The 26392-nt window shown below is 42.3% G+C and overlaps 1 protein-coding gene across 3 annotated transcripts in view; it reads right to left on the bottom strand.

Moving 5' to 3' along the window:
* The window catches only part of LOC126203847 (hydroxyproline dehydrogenase-like), a 176674-nt gene that overhangs the window by 32705 nt on the left and 117577 nt on the right, over positions 1–26392 (bottom strand). For all 3 annotated transcript variants that reach the window (XM_049938222.1, XM_049938221.1, XM_049938223.1), the window contains one exon: positions 3798–3958. In XM_049938222.1, the coding sequence (XP_049794179.1) occupies positions 3798–3958 (161 nt within the window). The remainder of the gene's footprint in view (positions 1–3797; positions 3959–26392) is intronic.

The raw sequence follows: 26392 nt of genomic DNA, 5'->3' as shown, positions 1-26392 counted from the left end.
AGGTTCACAGCCATAGGTGTGAACAAAGAAATAGTGTGTACGCACCGCTGAGAGAGGTCAAAGAAAAGTAGACATCAGAAAACGCATGTACCGATCTGGTGCTATTGTAGAAACGAGCTGTGAAAGTAACAACGTTTCGCAAAGTCTCATTCTAGGGACTTTCATGTTTAAATGTTGCAGATGGCTCATCTGCAATAACGCATTTCGAATGCACAACTGCTAGGCCGTTGTTGTCAGCAGTGGGAAACGAAACACCATAGTAACGAAGCCTTCGGAGCCAACATAGATTGTACGAGTACCTAACACTGTTTACTGGAATCGTTTCTTCGTTTAGTTCTGCGTAAGAGTAAACGGAACCTAAATTTGTATTCATTTGCTGCCGTTAACATTTGAAGCACGTTCATGATTTGCAGTTTCTTTGTTTCCCTCATAATACGGAAAACGATATTTGCTTTGGGTTATACCTCGAAGAAGAACGCTGACGGGTTGGATTGAAGACGAAGAGTTAGAGAGAGAAATTTTTCCTAGACAGATTAACAGGAATAATGTGGCCATTGACAACAATTCTGTTTTGAAAGATACTTTAAATGTGCACCCAGAACGTAATCCCAAATTTTAAAAATCTCCTGCTTCCTCTTCGTCCTTTTCTCTTTTCCTCATAGCGTTCGAGTAAGAACAAAAAATCCGCACCGTGTTCAGGTAAGAACTATGAAAATGCATAAGAATAAATTCCAATTAATTATATAAAAATCTGAATTTCGTTACATTATATACAAAGTTAGGCAACCACCTTGTCGCAGTGAATACGCTGGTTCCCGTCAGCTCACTGAAGTTCAGCGCTGTCGGGCGTGGCCTGCACTTGGATGGGTGACCATCCGGGCTGCCATGCGCTGTTGCCATTTTTCAGGGTGCACTCAGTCTCGTAATGCCAATTGAGGAGCTACTCGACCGAATAGTAGCGGCTCCGGTCAAAGAACACCGTCATGACGATCGGGAGAGCGGTGTGCTGACCACACGCCCCTCCTATTCGCATCCTCCTCCGAGGACGATACGGCGGTCGTATGGTCCCGATGGGTCACATGTGGCCTGAAGACGGAGTGCTATATACACATTTTGTCTAATTTCGGCCACAGGCGATACTAGTAAACATAATTAAGATTCATAAAAACGTTGGCGGATAGAGCAAGGAAAATCTGTGAACCAGAGCTGCTTGACGCAGAATTAAAATACCTCAGCAATACATAGCTTGTTGTTGTGGTCTTCAGTCCTGAGATGCAGCTCTCCATGCTACTCTATCCTGTGCAAGCTTCTTCATCTCCCAGTAATTAATGCAGCCTACAGCCTTCTGAATCTGTTAAGTGTATTCATCTCTTGGTCTCCCTCTACGGTTTTTACCCTCCACGCTGCCCTCTAGTACTAAATTGGTGATCCCTTGATGCCTCAGAACATGTCCTACCAACCGATCCCTTCTTCTAGTCAAGTTGTGCCACAAACTCCTCATCTCCCCAATTCTGTTCAATACCTCCTCATTAGTTATGTGATCTACTCATCTAATCTTCAGCATTCTTCTGTAGCACCACATTTCAAAAGCTTCTATTCTCGTCTCGTCTTGTATTTATCGTCCATGTTTCACTTCCATACATGGCTACACTCCATACAAATACTTTGAGAAACGACTTCCTGACACTTAAATCAATACTCGATGTTAACAAATTTTTCTTCTTCTGAAGCGCTTTCCTTGCCATTGCCAGTCTACATTTTATATCCTCTCTACTTCGACCATCATCAGTTATTTTGCTCCCCAAATAGCAAAACTCCTTTACTACTTTAAGTGTCTCATTTCCTAATCTAATTCCCTCAGCATCACCCGAATGAATTCGACTACATTCCATTATCCTCGTTTTGCTTTTGTTGATGTTCATCTTATATCCTCCTGTCAAGACACTGTCCATTCCGTTCAACTGCTCTTCCAAGTCCTTTGCTGTCTCTGACAGAATTACAATGTCGTCGGCGAACCTCAAATTTTTTATTTCTTCTCCATGGATTTTAATACTTACTCCGAATTTTTCTTTTGTTTCCTTTACTGCTTGCTCAATATACAGATTGAATAGCATCGGGGAGAGGCTACAACCCTGTCTCACTCCCTTCCCACCCACTGCTTCCCTTTCATGCCCCTCGACTCTTATAACTGCCATCTGCTTTCTGTACAAATTGTAAATAGCCTTTCGCTCCCTTTATTTTACCCCTGCCACCTTCAGAATTTGAAAGAGTATTCCAGTCTACATTGTCAAAAGCTTTCTCTAAGTCTACAAATGCTGGAAACATAGGTTTGCCTTTCCTTAATCTTTCTTCTAAGATAAGTCGTAGGGTCAGTACTGCCACATGTGTTCCAACATTTCTACGGAATCCAAACTGATCTTCCCCGAGGTCGCCTCCCACCAGTTTTTCCATTCGTCTGTAAAGGATTCGCGTTAGTATTTTGCAGCTGTGACTTATTAAACTGATAGTTCGGTAATTTTCGCATCTGTCAACACCTGCTTTCTTTGGGATTGGAATGATTATATTCTTCTTGAAGTCTGAGGGAATTTCTCCTGTCTCATACATCTTGCTCACCAGATGGTAGAGTTTTGTCAGGGCTGGCTCTCTCAAGGCTGTCAGTAGTATACATAGCTTAAGGATGGTTATTCCTTCGTTGAGGTGAAAGGACAGTGAAGACCAGTGTAGAAATCATAGTAATGTTCAAGCGCCGATGAAATCGAAAGTTTTTCTGCCATTCTTTGAGGACATGACTGACCGCGTGGGAAAGGGCTCGAAAAATCGGAACATAGCGGTAATTTACACACTCACAAGGAAAATACATGATCATTTAAAATCGACCAAGGATGCTCGCCAACCGCTGGGAAAAGCTGGAATTTATAGGATTCCGTGTAGCTGTGGGGAGATGTACATGAGTACTAGAAAAAGAACTGCCAAAAAACCACTAGAAGAGCACAAGGGCAATTGCAGGACAGGGGAGACTTACAGATCAGCTGTTGCGGAACATGCTTTACAGCCAGGAGACCAACACATTCATTTTGATAAAACTCAAGCACTGGCAGCCACAAGCGGATACCAAGAAAGGCTATACAGAGACGCCATAGAGACTTAGAAACGTGCCAGGAATTTCAGTAGGAAGGAGGAGGGCGTGAAATTCAATGAAATTTGGATTCCGGCGCTGAAGAAGATGTGTATCAGTCTTCCAACCAGTCGACAACGGCCAATTGCGATCGCTTATTCAAAACCAGTGACGTCACGCCACTGCGCGGGACCTTCGCGGAAGCGGAATTTTGCTGTAGTCATTAGCGATCAGGGTGTGAATCGGACATTCGACAGAGCTACGGCCCTTCTTGGAAAGTCCTCCGCAGGTGGGGACGAAATGTCGGATTTTAAAGTGAAATCCCTTCGACCACGGCATAATAGCCCGGAATATTTCATTGATTGTGACAATTCCGACCGTGAAAGTTTACATTTTACGTAATTAAGTTTGTGCAGAACCCCCAGTGCACTTGTTCTTCTCATACTTGTCCGGTTTCTTTTATTTTATCAAAATGCAGATTCAGTTTTACTAAAAAGTATTCTTTAACAACATCGAATATGACCCCTACGCCATTATCAACTCATTATTATATATATATAAAATAACAACAATTGCAGCAGCCCTGTGCCCAAAAGCAGTGTGCACAAAATAATAAAAATAATTCTACTACAGCCTGTATAATTATAAAAATTAGATCGAGTACTAAGGAAAATGTACTTACTTGCAGTAATTGATTCCTGTGGCCTCATATGATTCGCAGGTTAATGGGACTGGCTGCTGCCTCTCCTTTTCCAAGTAAGCGCCTCGGACGAGTTTTGCTGCGAAACATGCTCCAAGCTCTTCCAGTATTTTAAGTTCTTGTGAGAGCATGTCAGAGGCGCCCTTTAAATTCCAACAAGAAGAAGATTTAAGTGAAAATTGTGGAGAGAAAAAGGTCGGACATGTTACTAGAGTAAGCCAGAGAGTAAGTTTCCCTAGTGCTGTTAATAGAAACAGCTGCCTAGAATGATTTATTCGAACGTTATACAGCACTCGTTGGGCAGTTTCTCTATACAGTCGCAGCAGGTAATGAGATTATTTATTACCGTGGAGTAAAAGTTGGTGCCTTAGAAACCTGCTGCCTTTGATTTTAATTATTGTGTGACAGATGCCTGTACCTTTTAGCTACTGTTAAAATGTTGACCAGATAGTAATTTCTTCAGGCGTAAGAGTAGATGGAAAACGGCGGGAGCAATAGCAGAACTGTAGTACGGACGACAGAAATGTCTTGTTCTCTATGGTTCGCCGTGAATCGGGATACATCGGGCAAATGGCCTCTTTAGCACTAAGCACTAAGAACAACAAGACTGCCAACTTAAGAGAGCAGCCATATCTGGGCTCTTCACTTTTATTGTTCAGTGAGCTGCGAGAAGGACGCAGAACTCCAGTGTTAGAAATTTTTGGGACTGCACAGAATAAAATGACCAAGCAAATGGGTGGGCCCTCTGCTGCAAGAACGAATAACTAAGGGTACGTTCAAAGTTTTCTGTCGTTATCTGAGAAAATATGGTAAGATGTCGAGAATGACAGTAACAGTAGTTCTTGGCGTTCTTTCGTCGATTTTTTTACATAACGAGACACGAAAGCAATGAGCTAATTACTTTCGCACCCTTAGTATTTGACCGTTCGAGGTGATGTCCTCCGATCCTTGTGAGATAGAGTTCCAGAATAGTGGTACTGGTGCACTGAAAATCCAGCATTGGACTTATCAATAGTTTCCGCTATTTATCATTCTAACTAGCCGACAGTTCATACAGTCTCATACCGTCTCGCGTGTATCAGCTTTGGAGTACGTTTCCTGTTGCTGCACTGTCTGACATACACAGTGATGCATATGTTGTCCAAACCACAGCAGAACTGTCTGCAATAAACACGGAACATGGACGCTCTTCTGACAACATGGTTCAAATGGCTGTGAGCACTATGGCACTTTAACTGCTGAGGTCATCAGTCCCCTAGAACTTAGAACTACTTAAACTTAACTAACTAAAGGACATCACACACATCCATGCCCGAGGCAGGATTCGAACCTGCGACCGTAGCGGTCGCGCGGTTCCAGACTGTAGCGCCTAGAACCGCTCGGCCACTCCGGCCGGCGCTCTTCTTACAATGCATCACTCTTGTTGTGCAGTAGTGCCCATGTCCTACACAGCATAAGTTCGGTGACCTTACGGGAACCGGGGCGGCAAGGCTTTCACATAACGCGAACTCGTTCGCCGATGCCACTCTGCCTCATCAGGGGCCGTACAGTCACGGCTTGTAAGCCGGCCGCTGTGGCCGAGCGGTTCTAGGCGCTTCAGACCGAAACCGCGCTGCTGCTACGGCCGCAGGTTCGAATCCTGCCTCGGGCATGGATGTGTGTCATGTCCTTAGGTTAGTAAGGTTTAAGTAGTTCTAAGTCTAGGGGGCTGATGACCTCAGATGTTACGTCCCATAGTGCTCAGAGCCACTTGAACAGCTTGTAAATAAAGACGGTACACCAGAGCTGAGTTCTTGTGAATACACCAGTTGTCCGTGTGCCTCGTAGTGATGCATAATACCTCGGAACAGGTCCTCCATGCCAGACTGTATCAAAATCATCACATTTACGGAACAAAGATAAGACAAGTTGACATTGCGAATATTTTTCACATTAATCAAAGTGTTGTTTCCAGACTATGGAAAAAGTTCCAGGAAATGCATTCAATATCAGAACGACATCACGAAGACCATAGACGCAACAGCAGCTCAGGACCGATAAGTAATGATATCTGCACGGAGACACCATGCAAAGATAGTGACTGCTCTTCGCAACGAGCTTCGAGAAGCCACAGGGGTTACCAAAATGCTGATCACAGACAAATTGCGAATAGGTTTGCATCCTGACGACAACTCTGTTCACATATGGAAGCGAAAACGAGAACGCAATCATCCCTCAGTGACTGTGGAACGTCACCAACAATCCGGTGGCCCAATCGTATTCTGGGCAGATACATTATGTGATCAAAAGTATCCGGTCACCTGGCTGAAAATGACTTACAAATTCGTGGCGCCCTCTATCGGTAATGCTGGAATTCAATATGGTGTTGGCTAAGCCTTAGCCTTGATGACAGCTTCCACTCTCGCAGTCATATGTTCAATCAGGTGCTGGTAGGTTTCTTGGGGAATGGCTGCCCATTCTTGACGGAATGCTGCACTGAGGAGAGGCCTGAGGTGAGGCCTGGAACGAAGTCGGCGTTCGAAAACATCCCAGAGGTGTTCTGTAGGATTCAGGTTAGGACTTTGTGCAGGCCAGTCCATTACAGGGATGTTATTGTCGAGTAACCACTCCGCGACAGGCAGTGCATTATGAACAGGTGCTGGATCGTGTCGAAAGATGCAATCGCCATCCCCGAATTGCTCTTCAACAGTGGGAAGCTAGAAGGTGCTTAAAACATCACTGTAGGCTTGTGCTGTGTAGCGCCACGCAAAACAACAAGGAGTGCAAACCTCCTCCATGAAAAACACGGCCACACAATAACACCATCGCCTCCGAATTTTACTGTTGACACTACACACGCTGGCAGATGAAGTTCACCGGGCATTCGCCATACCCTCACACTGCCATCGGATCGCCACATTGTGTACCGTGATTCGTCACTCCACACGTTTTTCTACTGTTCAATCGTCCATTGTTTACGCTCCTTAGACCAAACGAGGCGTCGTTTGGCATTTACCGGCGTGTGTGTGTGAAAGCTTTTGGGACTTAACAGCTAAGGTCATCAGTCCCGAAGCTTACACACTACTTAACCTAAATTATCCTAATGACAAACACACACACCCATGCCCGAGGGAGGATTCGAACCTCCACCGCGACCAGCCGCACAGTCCATGACTACAGCGCCTAAGACCGCTCGGCTAATCCTGCGCGGCATTTACCGGCGTGATGGGTGGCTTATGAGCAGCCGCTCGAGCATGAAATCCAAGTTTTCTCACCTCCTGCCTAACTGTCACAGTACTTGCTGTGGATCCTGATGCAGTTTGAAATTCCTGTGTGATGGCCTGTACGTGACCCTTCACGTTTCCACTTCACCATCACATCGGAAACAGTGGAGCTAGGGATCTGACCACGTTCGAAGTCCGTACCCGGAGCGCCCCATTCTGCTCTCTCACTAAGTCTAATGACTACTTAGGTCGCTGATATGGAGTACCTGGCAGTAGGTTGCAGCACAATGCCCATAATATGTATAACATATGTTTTTGGGGGTGTTCGGATACTTTTGTTCGCATAGGGTATCATGTATGGCCGCCGCACACACGCTTTTCAATTGAAAGCAACATGACTGCTGCAGTGTATGAAAACAGCACTGTCCGACCCATAGTCAGTGGTTTCGCAGGGACTGTAGGGGAAGGGTTCACTCTACAGTATGATAACGCCCGACCTCATTGTGCTCGCACTGTGTGTCAGTATCTGGCGGGACCCGGGGACCTAAGAACGGATTGGCCATCATGTTCACTGTACATGGACTGCATAGAGTATGCATGGATAGTGCTCAGAGGAGCAGTTTGTAGTCGTCAACATCCTCCATTAACGATTGAAGCTCTCAGAACTGCTGCCATTGACAAATGGGACAATATGTTTCAGGGGGCCTGCAGTGAATTGGTACTGAGCAGGTCCCTTTGCATTCAAGAGTGCCTGAGTGTTCGTGGATGGCCTACACGCTATTGAACAGTGCACTGAACACATCATTTTATGTTGTAGTACATTGCAACTTTGTTTTTTTCGAATAATGTTCCTTATTCATTTCATAATAGGTTCAAAGAGAACATATACTATAGTTTTCCTTCGCGTAATATTCTGTATTGTCTAAAAATGTAGTATAAGACATGTATCTCTTTTCGAGATACAAGAACCAATTACATTACGCTAACACAAACACACATTATATATATTACATACTGCACTAATATATTAGTCCAGTATGTAATAACAGCAAAACAGAAAGGATACACTGCAGCACTGAGTCACGGACGGGCACACTGAAACAGACTGCTAAAATATTTAGGCACCCAGACAAAGTTTGTTCCGGCAAGTTGAAAAAGAGAGGCTGAGGGAGAGAGGCAGATAACGCAAGCGCGTGTGATAAACCCCTTCCCTCTAAAATTTCTCTCCTTCATACCTCCTCTGTGTCACTGATCCCATTTGTACTGAGATTGCAGTACACGCGAGTGCCTATTTGCTTCTACCGCCCTGAGTGGATTGCGTAAGTTGTAATAAATGTTCTCCAACCCGCAGGTTTCCGCAGTAGTTGTCCCCTGCGCAGAATACAGAACGAGGTCGTGAAACCGTTATCTTGAGGCTGTAAGAAACTCTTAGCGAGAGATTGATATTATGTAATAATTAAATTTCCAATTAGTTTGTTTATATGGGATCCCATTCGCTTTTTATTGGCAGAACAAGAGAAACTGCACAATTACATTCCACTTCACAAATAATTTCCATTCTTCAACAAAATAATGAAGTACGTATTTACGCAATTACTGGCACTCTCTTCTCAAATGTATGTTCCAAATAACCAGAGTTTCCTAATAAAGTCTTAACAGCGACTACAGCAGACAACATGTCTATCCTCCGAGGCTTCCCAACCAGCTCTGATCTTACAACCGATCCACTTCACCTGCCATCCAAGTTAGGCGCGATCCGAAGATCACCGAAGAGCTTCGTCTGCCTTTTCGTTTAGCAGTTGTTTATCAAATGGCTCCGAGCACTATGGGACTTAACATCTGAGATCATCAGTCCGCTAGAACTTAGAACTACTTAAACTTAACTAACCTAAGGACATCGCACACATCCATGCCCGAGGCAGGATTCGAACCTTCGACCGTAGCGATCGCGCGGTTCCAGACTGTAGCGCCTAGAACCGCTCGGATACCTCGGCAGGCGTGTCATCGTCCTGTAATTTGTCTTGTGCCTAGTGGTAGAACTGTGCACGACGTTAGAAGTCGTCGCCATGCAATTCCTGGTGCATAGAAATATGGTACGGGTGCAATCGTTGTTGATGTAGAATTCTCTACACCGACGTTTTTGAGATTCCAGATTCTGGGGCAATTTGTCTGCTACTGATTGGCGGATTAGCCGCGACAGCAGCTAAAACACCTAGTTGGGCATCATCATTTGTTGCATGTCGTGGTTGACGTTTCACATGTGGCTTAAATAACGTAACTATCCGGCGAACGGTCCGGACATTTGGATGATGTCGTCCAGGATACCGAGCAGCATACATAGCACACGCCAGTTGCGCATTTTGATCACAATAGCCACAAATCAACACGATATCGACCTTTTCCGCAGTTGGTAAACGCTCCATTTTAACACGGATAATGTATCACGAAGCAAATACCGTCCGCGCCGGCAGAATGTTACGTGATACCACGTACGTATACGTTTATGACCATTACAGCGCCATGTATCACAAAGCGAAAAAAGTGGTCCAACTAAAACAGTCATATTTCTTTACGTACTACACGAATATGTAATAAAAATGGGGTTTCCTATTTTAAAAAACGCAGTTGATATCCGTTTGACCTATGGCAGCGCCATCTAACGGGCCAACCATAGCGCCACTGGTGTCCCCCTTCAAACGAGACGAGTTTCGTTCTTTGTAGTTTTTTCGTTTGACGCTTATTTCGTGAGATATTTGGCCCGGTCACTATCAATGGACCACCCCGTATACAGGGTGTAAACGATATAAGTGACTGAGGGCTGTGTACTGAACAAGATTACGTTAGTATTTAGGTCATTTTTAGACTAATAATTACAGGTCCTGCGTTTTTAGGTTGAATAGTACCTCCAAGTAGATATAGCAACATCAAGCCATTAATCTATATTTTCATCTCGGCAGCAGCTCAGGTATTGAAGTGTTGACGCGTGGACACAAAATGGTTATTCTACACTGACAGATGTAGTCCAGTTAACGGTGCAGTTATGACTTTGCAGAAAACATCAGGTAATAAATTATGTGACGTGTTTGTAGGATTGTTCTGCACAGAGAAAAAGCAAACAAAACACAGATGTGCGAACATATTGAGGTACAACAAAAACCCTCCCCATAATTTACGGAATTTACGTGATCTTTGCATAAATGTAAGTTGCGAAATGTAAGAACACTTGCAGAGGATCAACGTTTGGTGCACTTACAGGCAGCTGACACTTAACAAGTTTACAAATGTTGCACCCAAATAAGCGAAAGGACTCATTACAGTGTTCACTCACCGAAAACACAACAATGGAAACTAATTTAGAAATTGCGCCCATAGTGATTTGAAGTGTGTAACAACCACAAAAAACTAGAAGTAGGAGAAACAGATTGCAGACTGCGATACGATGAAAGAAGAATAATGACACAACTGCAAAATTCACCAAATCGAGGATATTGCACCAGTCATCCCGGAAAAAGGTAGCGCATGCAGTGAAAGATCGTCAGACCTGTAGTTATACATAGTGCCGCTAGAGGGTAGTTGCATCTTTGTGGAAATATCGATTAGTGTGACTTGGTTGGAAAGAACATTGTCGTAATTGTCAGCTGCGTGTTTCAGTTTGGTGAGTGTAGTAACGTATCCAGTGAAATAACGACACAAGTTATGAATACTGCGGACTCAGAATCATTTCAACTAAAATCTTTGTAACGACGTAAATGTACATTGTGTCATTGTTTTCCCGATGTCTGAATAACTTCTGCGCCGTAATTGTTCATAGCTTCATTGCTTCCTCAACTTTTAAATAACTTTTTTGTCGTAGCTGTTCTTCGCGTCATTGTTAATGTGAACAAAATGGATTTTTAATACATTTAGGTCAATTTCATTTCCGTTTTATAGGGGTAAAAATGAGCAACAGACCGAAGAAGATTTTGCGACTTGCTCTTCAGGAGTTAACGGAGGATAACAAACGGACAAGAGAAAAAAACTGTTCCATAAGTAAACCACAAGCACGGGTGAGCAGTATAGAGCAACAACTATCAAGCCCACACTGTGAAATAACAGACGAGCAAGTGAGCAAGGTGGAACCACAGGCAACATCATCAAAACATAAATCCAAGGTAACAGAATTGCCGGAGGCTTGAAATGTGTATGTAGTTGAAAGGGTAGGTGCGACAAAATCAGTTTTGAAATGGGTGCCAGTAACATTCCCTTTGCCGAGCAGCACTTCCGATAGCAGTTCAGATTTGTCCTCTGGCTCAAGTGACAATTATCATCCATCAAGCATCGATGAATCGTCTAATTCCAGTGAAAAATCAGTCGTCCTTAAAGAAAAATCTCTCATTAAAAAGCCTAAAAAAAGAAATCGAAACGTTAGCAACTGGGGCAGAGTAAGAACCAAAACGTTGAGAAACAGTGAGAGAAGTTGTACATCACGTACGGGTGAAATTGCCAAGGCCCAAAAACGGGTGCTCCGTGTACTGATAAATGTATCCTCTTTGTACAAAGAAAGTAACAGAAGGCTATAGATGTCAGCTGTTCACTAATTACTGGGCTCTCTGGCTCTGAGCACTATGGGACTTAACATCTATGGTCATCAGTCCCCTAGAACTTAGAACTACTTAAACCTAACTAACCGAAGGACACCACACAACACCCAGTCATCACGAGGCAGAGAAAATCGCTGACCCCGCCGGGAATCTAACCCGGGAACCCGGGCGTGGGAAGCGAGAACGCTACCGCACGACCACGAGCTGCGGACTAATTACTGGGCACTGGGATCGTTATAAAGACAATGGAAGTTTCTAAATACATGCATGAAACGCTCGTCCTCAAATATCATCGCATTACTGCCCAAGAACCTAGAATGCCGAATTGCTTTTTCTACTTGGTGAAAGATTAGCACAAGATTCGTGTGTGCAAAACGTTTCTGATAAACACTTTGGGAATGACCGAAAGGCAAATCCGTACTGTTATAGAAAGCGGAGAGGACTGGGACAGGGATGTCACCTGTGGACAAAAGGGAAAATTATGGAAAACACCGTAAGACTGATCCAGAAATCTTGGAGTCAGTTCCCCATGTTGAGAGTCATTATGTAAGAAGTGACACAACAAGAGTATTCATCGATTGTGGCTTATCCGTCGCAGAAATGCACAGAAATTACTCTCCAGAGCGATCTTCCGCTAACCTGCCAGCTGCGAATTATGATGCCTATGCGCTTATATTCAATACCGAATTTAACATGGGATTTTTTGTTCCAAAGAAGGATCAGTGTGACCAATGTAAAGATGAAGACAAGGCAAAACTACAAGAACATCGGGAAGAAAAAGAATTGAGTCGCATAGAAAAAAACTTGGATAAGGAGTTGGCTCAAAATAAGAAGATACAACTAGCTGTTTATGATTTGCAAGCTGTCTTACTGGTACGAAAGGACAAACATCTGCCTTTTTCTACAAGTCGACGCTCAACTGTTACAATTTCACAGTAAGTGTCCATACATACTTTACTTTTTTTTCACTTTTATTACTCTTGAAGTCTGTTCTGCTTATTTTTGTTGTTTGATGCAGGTCACTGAGATTGCAAACAACAGAACCACCTTTTTTTTTTTTTTTTTTTTTTTTTTTTTTTTTTTTTTTTTTTTTTTTGCAGGAGGACATTGGAAACAGAGGCGTGGTAGAAATAACAACCTGAGTCTTACAATATCTTGAAGAGTTATCCAAGAACCTTTCTGGGATGAACGAAAATTGTGGAGGGCAACAGAAGGACAAGTAAGTGCCATAAGCTCAGACTGTGATTCGCAGAAATCATGAAACAAAATATTTCTATCGTAAATATCACATTGATTAAAATGTTAATTTTCTTCTATTTCAGATACATGATTGCAACGTATTTGTATGCAGTACAAAGACTGGATATTCGGTCCATTATGCACAAGTATTTGATGCGTGATCACACCCAGAAAGAGGGAGACGCAGTTCACAGTATCATTGAGAGAGCAGTTAAGAGTGCTAAGAAGTCAGGGCCAATTTATGTACCGGAACAAGGCAAAAAAGAAGGGAAATCCGCTGCATCTTAGAGAAATGGATTTTTCAGATTTCAATGACATTAAGGCTTTGCATGATGAGATGGTTCCTTACATGGCCAAGGACGATGACAGGAGTATTTTCAAATTGTCCGAAATTAAATTATTTCCATGTGAAAAGGGAAGTATTGTGTTTCAGTATAAGAAAAGCTACAAATAGTCAGCGGGGACAAGTTCAGTTCAAAGTGAGAAAGAGGCGTTTAACAGAGAATGTAGATGGGAGTAATTTGGATCTGAAACCTGCTTGTACTACGCTCTCAGGAAACAAAATTCAAGATTTAAACAATTTGGTTAACAGCAACATCATTCCTAAATATTGCAAGGCTTTCTCGTTCTATGGTTCTCTTTCCATATAAATGTAATTTGTTGCTTCTATGTCATTTGGAAGTTCTTTATTTCACTTAGTATATTATTTTATGTCAGTTATAAGATGCAAATAATAAAATGATAATAAAACAATGAAACTATAAGAGTGAACAAAAAATTATGGTTTAGAGATATACTCTAGACTTTCGCTAACCCGGCCCTCAGTAGCCCGGCCTCTCAGTAACCCACATCCAAAAATACGTGCACAATGAATTATCGTGCGCAACAATGCTTAGTTAAATAATGCTTTATATACTGTATTTGAAATTGTAGCTTTCTTTACAGTTCAGAATCGTGTCTTCTAAAAGGAAACACGTTACGCTAGACCTCAAGCAGAAGCTCGAAATTTTAGATAAGTTAAATCGAGGTTCTTCGCAGAAAGCCATTGCTGCTGAGTTCAATGTTGAACGAGCAACTATTTATGACACCAAAAAGATAGATGATGTTATTCGACAGTACTCAACACAAATGAATAGTGAGTTGGGAAAACGGAAGCTTATGCGAAAGAGTGGAAATGAAGAATTGGACATAGCTCTTTATAGATGGTTCATGCAACAACGCAGTAAAGGAATTCCAGTCAGTGGCTCGATTATAAAAGAAAAAGCAGCTGTATTTAACGAACAACTCGGCGGTATTAACTTGTTTGCAGCGAGCAAAGGTTAGCTATCAAACTGGAAAAAACGACATGGCATTTGGCAGCTGACAGTCACCGGGGAAGTCGTTCAGCTAAAAGGATGTTGATGAGTATATAAGCAAGAAACGGAAGATAATAGAGGAAGACGATTTAACTGCTGATGCCTTGTACAATGCTGATGAAACAGGACTCTTTCACAAAATCTTCCTTCCAAAACATTAGCTGCTAAGAACGAGAAAGAAGCTCGTGGTTACAAGCAACAGAAACAGCGCTTAACATTAATGGCGTGTTGTAATGCAAATGGGAGTCATAAACTACCGCTTATGGTGATTGGAAAATCCCAACATCCACGTTGTTTTCAACACACTGACATAAATACTCTACCAGTGCAGTATTGGGCTCACAAGGGGAAGGCCTCAGACACGGCCAACCGATTCGGCTCAAATTTGGCAGGTCGCTTGTGTACAACCTAAAACAAAGGAATCTAAGATATTTTGGGTCAACACCTCCGCGTTTTTGAGAAAATCACCCCTAAAGGTTATGACGAGCAATCGACACAAAATTGGCGAGATCGATAGGTAATTGTAAATAGAGCATTTTTCATCGTCAGGTATGGGGTCCGAAAAAGCATACTTTTCCCGAAATCGAGGTAAGAAAATTTTATAACTGCCGCTCCTGTGCACACATGGTACACGCTGTTCACCGACAGCACCGATAGCTCAACGGCTGCCGGCACGGTTGCTCCAGAGGGTTAGCTGTCCGCTGTAATAAAAAAACTGAGTTAATCGATCATCAACGAACTTAAATGGATGTCTTACGACATCCGCCCCGAGCAGATGCAATGAACAACACCGAACAAAATGAGTTAAAAAAAAAAACGGCCAAGGTAACTGGCTGGGAATCGGAGAACTCGGGTTCGAATCTCAACGAATTCTTTTCGTTTGTATTTTTCCATATCTCAATTGGTAGGGATAGGAGGGTTAATAAGGTAAGTATCAATAAGGAATGATAATAATAAGGTAGGCAAATAAATTTCTCAAACCTCTTGGGATAGTAAACATCTAAAATGTTACTCCAGGTCACTTTACAATGGCTCTTCCAGTCACTGTTACGTGTCCTCACTTTTCTTCAAACAACTAGGTGGATGGTACTTGTCATATAAACATTCGATACAAATATTACTCATGGCACCCAGAACATATAATGAATGCAATTTTTCGACAGCTACACTGTTCCTTCCGAAGAGTCGGCGGAAAACAAACTTGGTTTACATTTAAAAATATGTCTTTTTCGGGAATTAATTTTGATGCACACCACGCATGCGATATTATTGCCTCAAAAATCGGTGCTGAAAGTTGGTTATGAATTATGCTGTGAATAGTTATTGCATCCGTGCGGTTGTGCCATCCCCGCTGGGTTTCCAGAAGCACACTGAAACTCTGAAGCCTGGAAATAAAGTTTTCAACCTGGCGATAGAAATAAATATCACACAGCTGGCACACAGGTGTGCAGTTTGGCGGTATTACTTTTTACTGTGCACGTCGGCTGACCCTCGTCATATGTTACTTACGGAAGAACACTGTATTCATTCAAAAACGTATTTCATTCGGCGCATTATCGATGGAAAAATCACTACATCTATCCGAGAGGTTCGCGACAGCCTAATGACGGAAAACTACTCTTTCAGATTGACTTCTACACTCCTGGAAATGGAAAAAAGAACACATTGACACCGGTGTGTCAGACCCACCATACTTGCTCCGGACACTGCGAGAGGGCTGTACAAGCAATGATCAAACGCACGGCACAGCGGACACACCAGGAACCGCGGTGTTGGCCGTCGAATGGCGCTAGCTGCGCAGCATTTGTGCACCGCCGCCGTCAGTGTCAGCCAGTTTGCCGTGGCATACGGAGCTCCATCGCAGTCTTTAACACTGGTAGCATGCCGCGACAGCGTGGACGTGAACCGTATGTGCAGTTGACGGACTTTGAGCGAGGGCGTAGAGTGGGCATGCGGGAGGCCGGGTGGACGTACCGCCGAATTGCTCAACACGTGGGGCGTGAGGTCTCCACAGTACATCGATGTTGTCGCCAGTGGTCGGCGGAAGGTGCACGTGCCCGTCGACCTGGGACCGGACCGCAGCGACGCACGGATGCACGCCAAGACCGTAGGATCCTACGCAGTGCCGTAGGGGACCGCACCGCCACTTCCCAGCAAATTAGGGACACTGTTGCTCCTGGGGTATCGGCGAGGACCATTCGCAACCGTCTCCATGAAGCTGGGCTACGGTCCCGCACACCGTTAGGCCGTCTTCCGCTCACGCCCCAACATCGTGCAGCCCGCCTCCAGTGGTGTCGCGACAGGCGTGAATGGAGGGACGAATGGAGACGTGTCGTCTTCAGCGATGAGAGTCGCTTCTGCCTTGGTGCCAATGATGGTCGTATGCGTGTTTGGCGCCGTGCAGGCGAGCGCCACAATCAGGACTGCATACGACCGAGGCACACAGGGCCAACACCCGGCATCATGGTGTGGGGAGCGATCTCCTACACTGGCCGTACACCACTGGTGATCGTCGAGGGGACACTGAATAGTGCACGGTACATCCAAACCGTCATCGAACCCATCGTTCTACCATTCCTAGACCGGCAAGGGAACTTGCTGTTCCAACAGGACAATGCACGTCCCGCATGTATCCCGTGCCACCCAACGTGCTCTAGAAGGTGTAAGTCAACTACCCTGGCCAGCAAGATCTCCGGATCTGTCCCCCATTGAGCATGTTTGGGACTGGATGAAGCGTCGTCTCACGCGGTCTGCACGTCCAGCACGAACGCTGGTCCAACTGAGGCGCCAGGTGGAAATGGCATGGCAAGCCGTTCCACAGGACTACATCCAGCATCTCTACGATCGTCTCCATGGGAGAATAGCAGCCTGCATTGCTGCGAAAGGTGGATATACACTGTAGTAGTGCCGACATTGTGCATGCTCTGTTGCCTGTGTCTATGTGCCTGTGGTTCTGTCAGTGTGATCATGTGATGTATCTGACCCCAGGAATGTGTCAATAAAGTTTCCCCTTCCTGGGACAATGAATTCACGGTGTTCTTATTTCAATTTCCAGGAGTGTATAAGGCTCGTGCTGGACACCTTCACTCTTGCAGGTCCACAACTATGATATGACGAAGAGGCAACAGGGACAACATAACTCTCCCACGTGTATTCTGTCCCGTGCCTCGCTGTAAACAAGCGCCGCGCGGTAGGCTATCTGTAATCCCTCGTGAGGAATTCGTAGCACTCTTACTCGGAGTTGTTTTCATATGACAAGGCTTAAAAGTTTAATAATTTATTAACTCACGGCGTTTGAGAAATTAGTTTGCCTACCTTATTATTATCATTCCTTATTGATTTACTTACCTTATTAAGCCTCCTATCCTTATCAATTGAGATATGGAAAAATACAAACGAAATGAATAACATCTGCTATGTTTCTGCGAGATTCGAGCCCGAGTTTTCCGATTCTCAGCCAGTTACCTTAGCCGTTGCGCTACTTTTTTTTTTATAAAAACATTTATTAAAAAACAATGTTACACTCCAAATATATACTAAGTTATACATACATGAAGTTATTTAAACAAAACGGTTTGATCATTTCAATTATGCTGACGTTAAGGAAAGACAACAGAAGATTGTGTTACTGACTAATTACCAGAAAGAATTAAGTTAAACATCAAGAAAAAAATTTTTAAAGACATTCAAACTTCAGCCTGAAGAAGTAAAATCTGCACTTTGAATTACATGAGCTGCAATCTTTACAGAAGCATAATTTCTTTATGATGGATATCAGCAAGTTGGTGGGATAATTTTAAATATAAAACAATTTAATAATCATATTAAACAATTTCTGAAATACTTGAGAATGGCAGAAAGGAGATCCATAATAAAGTTGACTAGTCTTCCAACTACACTTTCTGGACATTAATTGAATCTTAAGTATCTGAAGTGATCAGATCTATATAATCAGTCTTTCACTGAGAAACTGACTTACACATCACAGTGCAAAAATGAACAGGGCAATGTGCCAGCCATTGAATATTACATTTATCAGATAGAATCTTATGGTTTTAACCAATCGATACGGACATTTCTATAAAAACTGTCTATTTCCAAATTTCTAGTATAAGCCAATAATGCACCTTTAATGTTTTGTGTTTTGACACTATTAGACACACGATCTCAATGTCACATAAGTTCTGTACATTAGCTTATAAATTGCAAAAACTACTCTCTGAAGTAGAAAATGCACACATCATAAATACACTGTAAAATCTTAATTAGTATCCTTAAGGTAACTACAATACATCACTGTCAACACAGTCTTCTTTTTTATATTTACCAATGCCTATTCTTTCAAATACAATTTTTAACATATTACCGAACTTTTCCTTGTGATTCGAATAGCTTCTAATTTTGTGGAACTCACACAGTATGTGTACCTTGAACTCTATGATGCTATCGGATCCTAATTTGTTAAGGACGTAGTTAACAAAATTTCCCAGCAACCAGTACACAGCGTTATTTTTTGCTTCTGGAAAATAGTGTGCTTCAGGCCTGTGTATCAATGACAGCGATATATACTCAGGGGATGTTCTTGTAATCAGAGCTATTTGCTCCCGGATCCACTTCCAACTATTCATGTGACCACTGCAAGTATATCTATGAATTACTGTGTCAACTAGATGGCATTGTTGACATAAATTTGTTTCACAGAGTCCGATTGCGTGCAGTCTTTCATTGGTGCTAACTATGTTGTTAACTGTCTTGTACCATGACGTTTTTATATTAGACGTGAGCACATTATAACTAATGTTTTCCCAAATCTCAGGCCACTCAATGTTTGGAAACTGTCGTTCTATTTTGTTTCTTCCTTCGCTTTTCTTTCGTTCCCGCATTATGGCTCTCGATGTTAAATGTCGGGACTGCCTGGGTTCGACACTGACATAACTGAACTCAACATAGAAAATCCTCACGTGCTGTAAGCGACTGTTGATATTCTGCACGTCAATCGGGGGAAGCAGGCTTGGAGGTTTAATGATCTCGAAAAGTTGGCTGGTTATGCTTTCTCGCGAGTCTCTTATTAAATTAACTTGCCTTTTGATAAAAAGAGCAGAGGCTTTATCAGTTATATCAGTTAATCCTAGTCCACCATTTTTAGGATCTAAAGTGGCTACTTTAGCAGGTACTCTGAACACTTCATCTCTCCACAAAAAGTTGGTGATTTTGGACATTATTCTTCTCGCTATCATTCTCGGTATTGGAAACAGCTGGGCAGTATAATAAGCCTTAGCAAGAATGCATGAGTTGATATACTGTGTTCTTTGAACTTGGTTCATATATCGAGTTAAATTCTCTACAATGGCTCCTTGCACTTTATCTGCTGCAACTTTCCAATTTAAAGCCGTCATTTTCATAGGGCATGCTGTCAGGGTGATCCCAAGTGTTTTATGTTGTCTGACTAATTTTGCCCACTCGACGTTGATATTATCAAAACCTCTGAGATTTAACATCTTACTTTTTTTTTTCTCTTTTGCATTGGCTCCAGATGCTCTACAGTACGAAGCAATCACCGTTGCTAGCGTGGTTACCTCGTCATTATTCCTTATAATGACCCCTATATCGTCAGCATAGGCTCTTATAACTGTTTTATTTCCTGATAATATTAAGCCTTTTAATCTAGCATGGACATGTCGGAGGAAAGGTTCCAGCGAAATGGCGAAGAGCGACATGGACAGGGGACTTCCTTGAGGAACACCTCGTTGTATTTGCATCGGCCTGGATTGTTGACAATTCACCGCTATTTTAGCATTTATTCCAGTTGCTATGTTCTTAATCAACTGTATGACCCTATCGTTGAAACCTATGTTCTTCAATGTCAGTAGAAGATATTCATGATTTACTACATCGAACGCTTTATAAATATCTAAAAACAATAAAGCACACTTTATGTTTGTTACAGATGCTATTGCAATGATATCCCTGAATTCCGCTAGATTTTGAAAAATGGTTCTGCCTTGCGCACAGTTCTGATGTTGACTAATAATTTTATCTGCAAGGCATGAAATTCTCTTGTTTATTATTCTAGCTATTAATTTATAATCAGAATTCAGCAGTGAAACTGGACGAAAATTATTTAAATCTTTGTTTCCATTATTTTTTGGCACCAGAACAATTTTACTCTCCTTAAACTCAGCCGGAATCATTTTACCCTGAATAACCTCATTTACAATGTCCGTGATTTTCGCACATACTATTGGCCAGTAACGGATGTAAAACTCTGTTGGCAGACCATCCGGTCCTGGGGATTTTTTTGGTGGTGAGGCGCACAGAGTCTCATACACGTCTTCTTCACTGACAACATCGAGAAAATTTTCTTTGTCATCTTCTGTCAGCTGTGGGGCTAGGATGTCAAGGAATTCTTCCGAGGAAGCATCTCTACTTTGATGTACAGAATATAGCTCGCAATAATAGCGATAAATCTCGTCCATGATATCCTGCTGGGTTCTGAGAATCGTACCGTGTTTTGTTCGAATTTCATCAATAAAAGTCCTTCTCCCGTTTTTCGTATGCTTCACTGAATGATACAGGGAAGTACTTTCATCTTCTGACACCGAATTTGCCTTCGATTTTATTTTCAACCCGTCCATTTGACTTCTCTTGATATTAAGTAACTTGGCTTTGACTTTTTTGATGTCTGCTATCCGAAGTGAGGAACCTGCTGAGACTTGATCATATAGATCTCTCAACACGGAATAGTAATACTCTATAGTGCATTTCATTTCCCTTGCGCTCTGGGCACTGTATTGAATAAGAACTTTCCTCAACTTTGGCTTTGCCATTTTAACCCACCAGTCAATAGCAGTGGCATATCTACTACGGGCTCGCAGGCATATTGCCCATGTTTCTTTAATCAGATCTTCTAAATCATGATTTACTAACAAGGAAGTGTTCAAATTCCTCTGATTCTTGAATCGGCGAACCGGCTGTCTTGTTAGATTTATGCAAGCTAAGACACTTGAATGGTCTGAAAAGTACGTAGGAATGGTTTCTACTTTTGTCACGGAAGTTTCAAGATTTTTAGAAATATATAGTCTATCAATCCTGCTACATGATGTTGCCGTGACATAAGTGAACTCAACAGTGGAGGGGTATTTGATTTCCCATATATCCTTTAATTCTAAACCAGTAACTAGTTGTTTTAGTTCACTTGAGAAATTAAAATTAGGTAACTGATCTTTTCGATTTAAAACACAATTAAAATCACTGTCTTGGCGATTTCCTTAACAAGTATATCAGGTCATCTTTGAAGAAACGTGCCCTGTCAGCTCGATGAGAGCTTCCTGAAGGGGCGTACAAGTTGATGATAGTCACATCATAGACATTTAGTCCTATTCCCCTTCCGGATTCCAGTCGTCCCACCTCGCTTACTGTAATCCACTCCCTCACCAAAAAAGCTGTTCCAACACTTGTTTCGGGAGACACATTTATGTAACTGACAAAACCAGGAATTACCAAATCCGAAATTAGAACTTCTTGTAACAGGGCAATATCAGTCGCGGATTCGTACAAAAATTCCTTAAGGGCCGATAATTTCAAACCGATCGTGATTTTATTTATGTTTATAGTGGTGACAGAATAAGATTGCGTCATTGTGCTGGCACTATGTAGTTGTTTTGATGAACTAATTTAGTTTCCTGTGGTTCAGGGTTCAGTTAAGCTGTAACAGTTTTCTCGGAAGACTGATTAGATTAGATTAGATTTACTTTCATTCCAATTGATCCGTAGTGAGGAGGTCCTCCAGGATGTGGAACATGTCAGAAAAACAACAATACATGACAAATATTTACAATTAAAACAAATAAGCTAATGTACCATTCCACAGGTCCCAAGTGGAATGATCGTCATTTTTTAATGAACACTAAGAGTAATTTTACAAATACTAATGCACTGAATTTAAAATAAAAAAGTTTTTTATTTATTTATAAGGTAATACAACTACTGTAATACTTATTTACAATGAACACATTACTGCACTGAAATGGTGCAGAAGTTAGATTATACTAACACACACACACACAAATTTTCAATGAACACATTACTGCACTGAAATTGTGCAGAAGTTATGTTGTACTTATATACAAATCAGTTGGTTTTACTAAGAAATTCATCAATGGAGTAGAAGGAGTTGGCCACCAATAAATCCTTTAGGCTTCTCTTAAACTGAATTTCATTGGTTGTTAAGATTTTTATGGCTGCTGGCAAGTTATTGAAAATGTGTGTTCCTGAATAATGCACACCTTTTTGTACAAGACTAACATGGAATAACACTTCAATCAGTTTATTAGTTACTGTCCCGTTTTTTTCTACTTCTGATGTTTTCTCTTGTAACGCAAGCAGACTGATTTCCTGGTAAACTTTCTGATTTTTCCTCCAGTGATTCGTGTACGACCGTTTCGGACTGAACATTCTTTGGGCTTGGGTCGCCCCTACCGGATTTTCCCTTCCCTTGGTTACGAGCTACATTCTCATTTGATTGCGTCGGTATTTTACTTCGCGGCTTATCTGGAGCAGCAGTAGACGCTTTCGCAATTTCGGTTGCCGGCGCCTGCCCTGAGGTGTTGACCGTGATTTCAGTTTGGCCACCACTTCCTCGTTCTTTATTAATTTCACTCACTTTCTGATCGAGGGAAACAAATGGAGACTGCAGTTTTGCAACCTCTCCCTGAATTTGTTTATTAACAGATAGATTCTGATCTTTGCAATCGGCTACTGCACCTGTTGTTTCTTGCAAATTAATGCTGCTTACACCCCCTTCATTTTCTGGTACCGTATGTGTATTATCTTTCTGTTCATTAGTTTCCATTCGCATTTTGCCTTCAGGTTCCTCTGCCTCCTCATCGCACTGTTTTTGTTTGCGAAGTGTGAGAGTGGGACAAGACAGCTCGTCCTCTGAACAACTATCAGTTATCTCCAGAGGTCGTTATTTCGGTTGCGTTTCAGTTTCTCGAGTAGTGGCAACAGGATTTCCTTTTGTTGTTAACGGGGGAAATTGACTGTTATCGTGAAGGGAGACATCAGCTTGGCCCGCTGCGTTAACATCCTCAACCAGTTGTTCCGGGCTATTCTTTGGTAACAGATCATTTAAGGTAAGCTTCTGACGCTGTATCAAATTACTTTTAAGAACTACAGTTCGCCGCGGACATTCCTGTCTGAAGTGGCCGGTTTCGTTACATATATGACATGTAGCTTCCTGACCTGTATAAACAATTTGTGCCTTATACCCACAAACAGTTATGTGAGACGGAATATTCGTCTTAACGTCCATCTCCACACAGCGGACCCCGTTAAAACACTGCAGTTTAAAGCGAGGCGACCATCTTTCATTTGCAATTGATTTAACGTCTCCGTAGTTTGAAAGAGCTTCCTTAATCTTATCATTTTCAATTTCAATGGGAAGATTCAAGAAACGAACGGTTTTGTAATGAATGTCCGCTCTATAGATGGAAACCTTACTTTTATAACCATGCCTATGCACAAAATCTACTTCATAGCCCCACTTTCGTAACACTTTATCAACAGTCGAAGCACTGATTAACTTGACAAAAACACAGTATTTTTCCTGATCTAGTTGCCAGGTATGAACGGTTTCAGAATTTAGACCAATTACCTGTGTAATCCAGTCATCTGTTTCCAGGGATGTCGGCTGAACAGGACGGGATTCCCTGTCAAAAGCAAATACCAGAGTATTCTTCCTGAGGTTTGTAGCCATGGTTAATCCAGCGAAGCAATTTCGGTTAAACAACCGAAATTCCAAGTAGCAGCAGCGAGACCAGAAAGAGCGATCAGATCACAAGGAACAGGAACGAACACGGAGATTAACGGACGGACGGCACTCGGCGAAGCACATGCACAGAGATGTAAACACTGAAGTGCAGCGCAACAGTTAACAGCGGCCACTCGCGAGCGCGGCTGAAACGGAACTGACGGCGACAAGCGTCTACCATGTGGGTACAGAAGCGGCAGTTGTAAAAGTTTCTTACCTCGATTTCTGGAAAAGTTTGCGTTTGCGGACCCCGTACCTGATGATGAAAAATGCTCTATTTACTATTATCTATCGATCCCTCCAATTTTGAGTCGATTGCTCGTCATAACCTTTAGGGGTAGTTTTCTCAAAGTTGCGGGGGTGTTGACCCAAAATATCTTAGATTCCTTCGTTTTAGGTTGTACTCAAGCGACCTGCCAAATTTGAGCCGAATCGGTTGGCCGTGTCTGAGGCTTTCCCCTCGTCAGAAGAGAGACTGGATGGACAGACAAATATTCTATCGTTGGTTCCATGAAACGTTTGAACCAGCAGTGAGAAAAGAGCTAAAGAAGAAAAAGCTTCCACTGAAAGCTATCCTTATAATTGGTAATGTTCCCAGTTATTCTTCAGATGTTTCTCTAAAGTCCGATGGTATACAAGCACTTTTTCGCCCACCCAATGTGACAGCCCTAATTCAGCCCACGGACCAGGGAATTTTGGAATCAATTATACGTCATTATCGACATTCACTTCTTGTCTCCTTGCTGAACGAAAGTGAAAACGACTGTATCGAGACTATGCTGAAGGCGTGGAAAGCAATTAACATACGTGATGTTGTTTTCCGAGCAGCCGAAGCATGGGATAAAGTGGAGAGTGCTACCATAATGAAGAGCTGGAGAAAATTGTGGCCATCCATTGAGGCTGAGTTGGATCCAGTAGTGAATGACAGCGATGAGCCAGTCAATTCGGAATTATCAATTACTTTGTACACTGACATGTTCCACAACCTTCCAGGAGGAGAAGAAATTGATAATGAAGATGTTACTAAGTGGCTGAATGAGGACAACTGTGATATGGACCAAACTTTCACATATGAAGAAATAATTAAAATCGTGCAAGAAAGTAATGATGAAAGTGATGAAGAAGAGGACACAGGAAGAGAGAGCATGAAGATGTCTCACGCTGCTGGTGCTGAAGCTGCCGAAGTCTTCCTGGAGTACATTATGCAACAACCAGATACATACAGTACCGATGTAATGCTTGTAAAGCGGTTGCGTGATAAAACATGCGACCATCGCATATCATCATTGCGACAGTTAAAAATTAGAGATATGTTTCATAGTGAGTGATACTACTGCACAATTATGTACAGTATACATACACTCAAGGACTAAGTTTTCTTTGAAAATTAATGTATTTTTGGATGTATTAAAGTATATCCTCTGTGTTTTAAAATTGTATCCTTCGGTTTAATAAAGTAGTACACTATATCCCCTATGTTTTCAAAATAAATAAAAAACAAAATAAATGAATAAAATAAAGTTCAGACACTCAATAATCGGGCACTTCCGCTAAGCCGGCACCCATTATGTGCCAGGAATGCTCGGATTAACTAGAGTCTAGTGTATTTCATTTTTTCCCACACACATTCTTTAGTCGTATTTGTTACTTTCGATAACAATGTCGGAAGAACAATGACACATTTACACATTTACTTAAAGGGTTGCAAGGGCGTGAATGAGATGCTGTTTGAAGGAAATAATTTTTGTATTTCGTAGAGAACCTTACTGTCACAATTAGGCCAACTTTCAATTCCATAGATATTTTTACTGTTGTTTTATGTACTTTTTGAAAAATGTCGTTTGGCTTTCTGCCTTTCTTGTAAACTATTCATTTTGACAGTTATGTCATTGTTCTCCTGCAACTGTTGCTCTCCCCCCCCCCCCCCTCTCCGTTTGTTGTTAACGTCATGTTTCCTTTATGCCAATCAGAATGAATACAACAGGAGCCAAGAACCTTCAACATACCTGAACTAACATAAAAGTAACCGCTAAATATTTTCTGCGCAACCCAAAACACACGCTACAGACAGACGCGGCATATAGACACTTCTGGCTGGAGCGTCACGTGGTACACTACCATACTGCCCCTTGCTACTGCACATCATGCTAACAGTCGCCATCTTACGTGCACACCACTATAGTGTGTCCCGAGAACCTATTTCTACGCCGCGCAGAATCAGTCAGTGGGTCGATCGGAACCAACTTCTACACCCACATTCTACCTTCCACGTCCTGTAACGGTATACATTCCCCTCTCATCTGATTATTCTCTTAAATGTTGAAAAAGATGTACATGTCAAAAGTTGCGAAATAGCCGTGGTTTAAAGTAATGATCCCGGAAGTGTAGA

Source organism: Schistocerca nitens, chromosome 9 (assembly GCF_023898315.1).
Source record: "Schistocerca nitens isolate TAMUIC-IGC-003100 chromosome 9, iqSchNite1.1, whole genome shotgun sequence".
NCBI classification, from domain to species: Eukaryota; Metazoa; Arthropoda; class Insecta; order Orthoptera; family Acrididae; genus Schistocerca; species Schistocerca nitens.
This window is presented reverse-complemented; position numbering and strand designations above follow the sequence as displayed.